Source organism: Trypanosoma equiperdum (assembly GCF_001457755.1).
Source record: "Trypanosoma equiperdum strain OVI genome assembly, contig: ctg_87, whole genome shotgun sequence".
NCBI classification, from domain to species: domain Eukaryota; phylum Euglenozoa; class Kinetoplastea; order Trypanosomatida; family Trypanosomatidae; genus Trypanosoma; species Trypanosoma equiperdum.
Window position 1 is genome coordinate 3,008 of NW_027124842.1, and position 9,597 is coordinate 12,604.

Consider the following 9,597-nt stretch of genomic DNA (forward strand, 5'->3'; position numbering starts at 1 on the left):
GTGCTTGTGCAGCGCCAGTGCCTCAACCAGTACCGAAAACAACAAGCAATGCACGGACGGCACGATTTTAACAGACACAACAAACTACGGCACCAACGCCAATGCCTTAACGAGGTTTACGGCGCTCTAACAAGCATGCAAAAAGGTATATCAGACGTACAAGGTTTCAGTACCGGCACTAAAAGGTCTGACGACGGCGTTCACAACCAGGCTAGGAGCACACAGCCTCAGCGGCGCCACCGACAAGGGATCGTACACCTTCGGCAAGGGCCGAGACAGCACAAATGCCTGCAACGGCGGTTCCTTTGACGGCCAGTCGTGCGTCAACTATGCCACGCTGGTAAAAACATCAAGTGGAACATCACTAGACAAACAGTAGCGTGGCTCAAGGAACGAGGGATAGCAAAAACCGCCATGTTAGCGCGATTTACTCTACTCAAGAAGAAAGAAGCAGAGCAAGCGAGGATGATTGCACTGAAGGACCAGATGGATGAATTGTACCACGAAGCCTTGAACGCTGAGAAACCAGTTAAAACTCAACAGGCACCCATAACACTGGCATCAACAGAAGACTCGAAATAAAAAGAGTACAGTCATGACAGAAATGTACTAACAACAGATGGAAAGAACTGCTAATAATACAGGATAAGAGTACTAAATGCTCAAAGACGCGCGCAAGACAGGAGTGGCGGCATTATATAGTCATTGAAGATGCATCCACAAAAGAGTATTCATCAAGAAAAAGAAACACATAACAACCGTAAATTATGAATACTTTACACATAAATATATATTATATATCGATAATAAGATTAGAAGTGGAAGTCCGGGAAACATTTATGTGATTCCACCAACTGTATTCTTAAGTTTTCTTCGAATTCATATTTGTTTGTTGTTCATGCTAATTGACGCAAACACACATGACTTCTTGAAATGTTTTACTATAATATGTGGCGTAATTGTGTTGCACTTGTCTCATTTCTCCAGCCCCTTTGAAAAGGTTCGTTTCTGGTGATTCTGTTAAGCGTCGCAAAGTTCATGAGCTTAGCGACCGGCGACGGAGCCACACCAGGCAACAGTGAACATTGGTGCCACGAATTCGCTTACCTACAAGAAATAGACGCTACGCTATCGAAAAAGCAACAGAACAGCCAACAAACGGCGACTGGTAACATGCAAACCCCTATTTTATAGTCACTCGCAACAGAAGCAGCACCTCAGCTAAAAAAGGGTAGAGACACTACAAGACCTACACGCTTTCGCCGAAATAACAACACTGAGAGCGCAAGAACACGCAGCCAACTTACCCGAAAAACTAAGGCTACTAAAGAAGCTGTTTTTCAAAAGAATTGAAGTCCTGGGGCCAGCCAAGATTAATTCAGCTCTCATACTACTTGCCACAACCGATAAACCAATAGCGGAGGACACTCGAACAACCTGCACTTAGCCAACGACACCAGGAGAAGACGCAAAATTCACACGCCCCAACAAATTAGGTGGAGATCATCTGAACATCGGATCAGTTGATACACAATTAGCAACAGCGACAGCGACACCCATACACCTAGCTGATCTTTCTACCTACGGCAAGTTCATAGCCGCTCCTAAAGTCAAAGTAAAAGCGGCCCCGGGCGCAAACACGTCTTTAGACAGCGGCCAAGACGGGGGGTGGACCTGCAAAACGCTGCTCGATGGAGGCTTCGGAACAGCGGGAACAGACCACATAACCATAGCATTCGTGCCAGGGCACCCAGTAACCAACAAGCCAACAAGGATGAGCTAAGGACGGTGGTGCATATCGACATCAGAACAGAAGACATGAGAAAAGTTCTTCCACACCTAAGCAACCAAAACCTTGTAGCAGCACTAAAAGAAGCGCAGCCAGCACTCTTGGATACCGCCATCGAACTCACCAAAATTACGTACAACACACTAAAGCAGAACCCGACCATACGGCAAATAGCAGCGAACTTACTAAGAGTAAGGCAGCCTGAAAGCAAGCCGGAAGAAAGCACAACGTCATCCCCTGTGGAAAAAGGAGTATAAGAGCACTTTGGCCCAACTGACACAGAATTCCAGCAGAATTTCATGGCCAGATCGAAAGAAGCAGGAGTAACGTACCGACATAACAACGAAAATGTGGAAAGCACCTACAGACAGATTGCTAGCGGCAAGGGGCTCGCTAAGGCTCTAAGATTTTTTTTTCACAGGACTACGCGTAAAACAGGAAAAGACCAAAGCAACACAAGGAAAACAAACGGTGGACAAACCAAATGCAACGATAAAAATTAAGAAAAGTGAAACGGTGGTTGCAAATAGAGCAAAAAAGTGAAAAGTGCAAAGCTGAAGTAGAAGAAAATGATGTGAAAAATGAGGAACAGAATGAGAAATGTGCAAGGAAATTGGAGGCCTCTTGCAACAAGGATACCGGTAGCAAATAGGAAGAAAACAAGTGCAAGAATTCCAGTTTCCTTGTGAATAAGAAATTTACTATCATCGCTCCAACCTTTGTAGGTTTGTTAGCGTTTTAGAATTTTAAAGAATTTTTCTCAATTTTATGACATTTTATAGAAAATTTCTTTTTAAGATAATTTACAGAATTTTTTGAATTTTAATATATTTTAACACTTTTTGACGAAAAGGTGCAAATTAGTGAAATTTTTACATGTTTTTTTTGCATGATAATAGAATACGGCTGAAAAGTAGTAGGGTCATAGTATATGAGTGACATTCTAATTTTGTACATATATTTTATATATATTAGTAAGGGTTATTATCTCGATGATGATGATAGGAAAATGTTGTAAGTGTGTATACTAATATTATAATAAGAGGGGTAGTGTTGAACAATAAGTGCAAGTCTAAAGTAAGATACTTGAAACAATGGCAAGGATTTGATGGGATTAGGTGTCTGTGATCGTGAGAAAACAAGAATAATATTATCAAAGAAGATACAAGAATTAGAGATATGGGGATGCAGAAGTAACATGTGCAGTTTGAACGTAAATATGATAATGGAATGTTTATACACATTGAGGTGATGGGGGGACAATGAGAAAAGGACAGAATCTACTGTACTGACCAAATGGAGTGACTAAATGTGCGGCAGTGAATGAAACAGAAGACAAAGAAGGAAATAAAATACAGAGTGAAACTACATAATACGTGATGGTACCGCACAGAAGAAAAAAACGTAAAAGGTGATTGTGCCCTACATTTATTCAAAAAAGGACAGATTCAACAGCAGATATTATGTTTTCACCTCTGATTTTTAATGTGATTGTGGAATATAGTATCAATCTGTGAAGCTTAAAAAGTTAGAAGTATAAACAGGAGCAGAAGAGCGGGATAGTGTACGTTTAAAGTAATTTTGTAGTTTTCATACTATATATAGTGGCAGTGAGCAGTATTTGTGTTAAGTAACATAATATTATTTATAGAACTATTTTAAAACTTGGCCACTAATAGATTACTGTGGAGAAAAAATGTAGAAGTAATACGGGGAGACTGCGTGAAATTCCACATATATGAAGTTACGGAATATATCTATGAAAGTAAGAAACCTAGAATCTATATTCCTTTAACTCCATTTGGTATACTAGCAAAATATTAAGAGCATCCAAAGGTAGAATAATAGATGTAAAGGTGCTCACTTATGCAAGGCTAACGGATTTCATTAATAAAGAAAAATCATCGACAAAAGCGGTTTCTGTACTTATCTTACCAAGCCTTAAGTTCAACGGATTTTGCAGCAACCGGCTTTCGAAGGAATCACAACATAGGTCGTGCAATTGTGCAAAGTGGAAACGATACTTTTTTACTAGGTCAACATGTAAAGGGGGAAATTTAACTGAAAATAGAGCAGTTTAAAAGCCATGAGGTTTGAAGTTTTATGATTAGAAATATGTTCGATATATTAAAGGCCATAAAGATTTACGATGCATACACGGAGGGTAGCTAGAATAGGTAAAAGCAAAATTGACCGCAATTTAAAATTGCAAATTATTTGGAAAAAGAAAGTGTTTTTTAAAAAAGATTCGAGCTTGTCGCAAGCCTGATAAGAAAACTCTCAAACTGCGCCATATCAACACAGATGTTAAACCTCTATTTATCGCTTCGCATTACTTAAGGCACTATTTATGTTACGGCAAACAGCTTCTCTACTTTTTTTTCTCTGTTACACAGCTAACAGGGGTCAGCAGGCGTCGGTAAACCTAGCAGAGATTACGGACAAATGCGGAGAAATCGAATTTTTGTCGGCTTTGAAAAACCACTACGCCGGCAATATCAGTGCAATGCAAAGCAACCGCGACACTCTGGCAGCCGATGCAAACAAACTTTTACTCGCTGCAGTAAAAAACCGCGGCAGGCAACAATGGCGTGCGTATTTTCTGCTACACCAAAAAGCAGCAGTTAAGCGTATGCGGCAGAAATTGAAGCTGCAGCAAGCGACAGAAAAAGTAAGCCCGCTACTCGACGAAATCGCACAGAGGCTAGGCCGTCTAGCCAGCCAGAGGATAGCGACAGCCGCTGTAGCATCTACGTTTGAAACAGCAGCCCAAACCACCAACGCAAAAGGAACAGAAGGCGACTTTACAGACGGACAATGCGTCGTAACAGCGACAAGGAGGCTAGCGGCGCCAAAAAAGTGCGCAGTCGACCAGGGCATAAAAGGGAAGCTGCAGGCAGCAGCCACCAACGCAAAGGATATAACAGTACTAAAAGCAGCAAAGCTGTGGACAACGAGCGCAGCAGCCGACGCGATATCCATAAGACTGAAAAACGGCGCAACTGCAGCACAGCCGCTAACCACAAAAGACGGATGCAGTAATGACGCCAGCGCAGGTAGCAACGGACTAAAGATAACGGACATTAGCAAAACTTTCAAACAGGCAACAACAACGAAAACGGCATTAAAACACAACGGCGCGTGCATCACACCTGGAGAAAACGACGACGAGGATACGAAGCAACTAAAAACTTTAGCGAACAAATTATGCACCGCAAACACCGCAGACACGACAGCGCAGGCCACAGTACTTGAAACGTACACCAAAGTCAGCGATGCAGTAGACGACTTAGCCGACCTGGCATTACTTATGGAAGGCAAAAGACTAGAGGAGATCAAACCTAACGAAAAGGAAGCGGCAGTAACCGCCATACTAGGATCAAAGGAAACAAACATTAAAACCAAGCTCTTCGAGCCACTGAGCAAGCCTGATCCGATTTTAAAGTTCACCAAGGGCGACGCCCCGATAAGCATCGAAACCGCTGCAGGAAACAGCGACACTTTCGCTAAAGCATTGGCAGTGTACGAAGCCGAAAGTCGCAAAAACTTAGCAGCAGCAGCTTCAACAGGAGACAACCCCAAAGAAGCCGAAAAAGCAGATTCAGCAGACAAAAAAGAAGAAAAGAAAGAAGTGGATAATAAAGGTGCAACTGCAAATTGCACCATACATGCTACTCATGATGCGTGCTCAAAAGGGCAGAATTTCAAATGGGAAAATAATGCTTGAAACGATTCTACTTTTCTCCTCCATAAGAATTTGGCTCTGATGGCTGCTTCCTTTGTGAGTTTAGTTGGATTCTAATTACTATTCATCAAGTTTACAAAATTTGCTGCTCTGAGAAAATTTTCCAAAATTTTATATATTTTATATATTTTATATATTTTAACACTTCTCTATGAAAATGCGAAATATTTGTAAATTGTATGTTAACGTGGTACACGCGTGTAAAGTATTAAAGTAATAGGGTATGAAAAAGAGTGATTTTTTATCTCTTTTATTAAATGGACATCAGAAATTAGGGATATTATTGTAGTAGTAATTATGATGGCATTGATAATGAAAAATAAGTAGAGTGTTGTGAGTGTGTATATATAAACATAATTATAGGGGCTGGTGAAGACTAAATGGAAAAGCAAAGGAAAAGCGCTTAAAGTAATGCTAATGTAAAATTAGAGTGAGGTAATGAAAGAGCTGGGATACACAGATTATAAGTACTATTATTAAATAAAAGGCAGAAATACAAAAAGAAGAATATGTAGTATGCGCAGTGTCAAACACAAATATGAAAATGTGCATTATCGCACACAAAGAGTTAAATGACAAGAAAAATAAAGGAGAGACCGAGGGAATTGCGCGGGTCAAATGAATTTAGTACGTTATTCACGGTACAAAAAGCAGTTCACAAAGAGGGCTTCAATAAAATACAGAATAAGAAAAGTAGATGCGTAGCAGCGTAGTGAACGGATAAATAATACAGCCGTAGCCAATCTTAAACCGTATTTCACTCAACATTTATATAAAAAAGTACAGAGATTGCAGTACCGACTCAGGTATTAATCTGGCTGTTGTTCCTAATTTTTACCGAAAAGGAGAGCTGGAACCGAATAATCGAAGGACTAACTTTTTTTACTTTAACAGCAGTGTCTTCTCCAGTGGGGATTTCACAGAGGAAGAGTGGAGATGAGTTACATTATTTTAACCGGGTGCGCGTTTGAAACGGAAGTTCCACCAGAAACTCGTTACATAAGCAAATACACTTTTGACCCGACCACCCTTGCAATCCTCTTCTCTTCTCACCCTGACCCTTTTCGACTGCGACGGGTAAGCGAAGCAAAATCGGCTGACTAAAACTCTAGGTTTAGCTAAAAATGATGGCACTGGTAGAACTGTTCGTAATCGCGACGTTGTCGGCGCTGCATACCAATGTTTATTACAGGACAGCCGCAGCAGCAACACCAGAAGCGCACGAGACCTCAATTACAAGCCGCTGCAATGAAGCAAAATACGTGACCGCAATCACTAGGCTAGCCGAGGCCAAGGTTAGGCTAAGCACAGCAGGTCTCCAAGATCTGGAGACGACCGGCAGGCGCTGGGCCGCCGCTGCCGGAGCTGCAGCCGAAAGCCCAGACAGGGCACTAGGATACCATATAATGGCAGCATATGCACGCTCGCAGGCGCAACGGCAAAGAGGAATCCCAGAGAACCTGCGGAAGCAAGCGGACAAAACACTGAAAATACTACATCAGAGGCTCGGTATGACCATGGCACTACTATCAAAACGGACGATTACCAAAGGTAAAGCAGCTTTCGTCAGCAGTCCGGGAGGCGACACAGAAAAGGCCTGTAAGTTCAGCCCGACGCAGACCGCAACAACAGAAGCAAACTGCCCAATGGACGACGTGTCGGAAAACGGTGTCGGAGACACTAAATTCAACTTCGACGCAGCAACGACCATCAAACTTCTCTACCTGACGACTACAGCGCCGTTACTGCCGGACTTTCAATGCGAAGGCAAAGGTGACGCCAGCTCGGTAGCACAAGTGATCGCAAACAGGTGCGTAGACGGGGCGAGCAGCAACCAGATAATCGACCTAACAATCCGGGCAGGTGCAACCGACGAGGGACTCACAGGCAAACCCGCACAACTGTACACAACGACTGACGCGGTAGGCAAATGCCGATCCGCGGAGGCCCAAGAAGACTTCAAGCCAGACAACAATGACCATGTAGCTAACAGCATATGCCACCTGCTAACAGCAGCAAACGCAGACACCACAGCAATAACCGACCTGGACCCGCAACAACTCAAAGACAAACAGCCCTTTATTTCACTGTACACTGCGTACCTGTACGGAACAGGCGAGCTGTCATCCAAAGAAGCGGCCTCTCCCTCAGAAGCAGTAAAAAATAAGCTGCAAGCAACACTAGGCGGCGGCAAAGCAGGGTGGAAAAACAAGTTTATGACGTACCTAACAGACACCAAGATCACCCCCGACCCCAACCAGCCAAACAAAGAAGTAAGCTTAGAGGACTTAGCAAAGGGTCCCAACACTGACCAGGCTCTTCTTTACTTGTTGGGTAAGAATGCGGCACAAGCAAAGCACGCCGAATCGACTTGCAAGCTACAAGTCACTGAAACAGAAGATAGCTGCAACAAAAAGGGCCAAACTGAATGCAACTCCTTATGCAAATGGCATGCCGAAGCAGAGGGGAAAAAGTGCAAATTGAGTGAGGAAGTAAAAAAGATAGCAGAAAAGACAGCAGAAAATGATGACAAAACCACAAACACCACAGGAAGAATTTCTTTTGTAGTTAACAAGGCGCACCTTTTGCTTGCTTTTTTCCACTAGGATGAATGATTAAGGCTTTTTTATTCATTTCATGCAATATATGAATATTTACTACTCTGTAAGAATTTTCTAAAATATGATACAACTTGATATATTTTAACCCTTTTTAACTAAAATAAGAAAATCGCTCAAAACTCAAAAATTTGATATTTTAGTACATCATTTATTAAATTGCCCTTGGAATACAGTTATAAGTGATAGAATATTTAAAATAAATTATTTTTTTAATTTTTTTATTTCATGGATATTAGTTAGGATTATGATAGTAGCATTAATAGCAAGGATAATAATGACAATAATAGAAGAGTGTTGTGAGTGTGTATATATAATATTATTATAGAAATTGTAACGAAGTCTTACTGATTTGTCCATATATATATATAACTATTTGAAGTAATGATAAGGACGTTATGGGAGTAAGTAAGTAATACATGAAGAAAGAGGAAGGAAAAGAAAGAGGAATATTATTAAAGAAAGAACATAAATAAGGGGGCAGAGAGACACAAGGGGATGAGATATGCGCAGTTTCAACCCAAAAATATTACGATGGACATCATTTTGCATATGAATATGATGGAGGAGAACAATTATCGAGGAGAAAAGCGTTGTGCACAGACCAAATACCTTCGTATTGTTGTCTGGAGAAGCGGCGGCAGATGAGGCAAAAGAAGATACGGAATTAGCCAACTGGATGCACAATAGCAAAGGACAGGGGAGAATGATAAACCAGGAATAATAAGAAGATAAAGAGTCAATGATGGCCCAATTTTTCCTGAAAAACGGGTGTATGCAATACCGATGGTTCTGACTTGGGCCTTTTATCTGATGCAGAGTCCTAATATATAGCTGTGAAGAAGAATTGGAAGAAATAGAAACAGGCGTAAGAGGTGTTGTGCAAGTTTCAAGTAACTATGAGGTCTTCTCATTGGCCATAGTAATAATGACCAGTATTTGTAGGAAACAATATAATATTTATCGGGGGAATGAATAGAATGAAAACTGCTAATTTATTTCTATAAACAGCACAAGGAGAATAAAAACGGTATAACTGCTTAAAATAGAACACATATGAAGCTATGGAGAAAATATATGAAGTGAAGAGGAGTTAACAAGGAAAGATCACTAACGTTGGCTTGGTGCACTAGCGAGACGTTCATACTTCTAAATGAGAGAGTAATTAACATAAGATTTGTCTCTGATTTAAAACCAACACCAGTTTTAACAAAACAAAAGGGGAGAAAAAAGCATATTTGTTTCCCACATTACCTTGTCCTAAGCGTCGGTGAACTAAAGAGCAGCTTAATCTGAAACAGAAACAAATAAGGAATCTCTTCCCTGAAAGAGATCGTCGTTACATCTTTACGCCCGCAGTGTCAATGCAAGAACAAAACTGTATAAATTAGAACACACTAGCAGCTATAACTGTTGAAATTTAGATGTGGAAAGTTTTTCAATGA

The 9,597-nt window shown here is 41.2% G+C and overlaps 2 protein-coding genes across 2 annotated transcripts in view; both read left to right on the forward strand.

Moving 5' to 3' along the window:
- TEOVI_000420600 (Trypanosomal VSG domain containing protein, putative) overlaps positions 1-309 on the forward strand; it is a gene marked incomplete at both ends in the record, with an annotated part of 948 nt that extends 639 nt beyond the window's left edge. Inside the window, one exon of the mRNA XM_067227001.1 lies at positions 3-309. Within this exon, the coding sequence (XP_067083102.1) occupies positions 3-309 (307 nt within the window). The remainder of the gene's footprint in view (positions 1-2) is intronic.
- Positions 310-6,658: 6,349 nt separating this feature from the next.
- On the forward strand, positions 6,659-8,140 carry TEOVI_000420700 (variant surface glycoprotein (VSG), putative; the record flags this gene model as incomplete). Its single annotated transcript, XM_067227002.1, has 1 exon — positions 6,659-8,140. One exon carries the CDS (start codon positions 6,659-6,661, stop codon positions 8,138-8,140), a length of 1,482 nt encoding a protein of 493 aa, XP_067083103.1.
- Between the last annotated feature and the right edge of the window lie 1,457 nt (positions 8,141-9,597).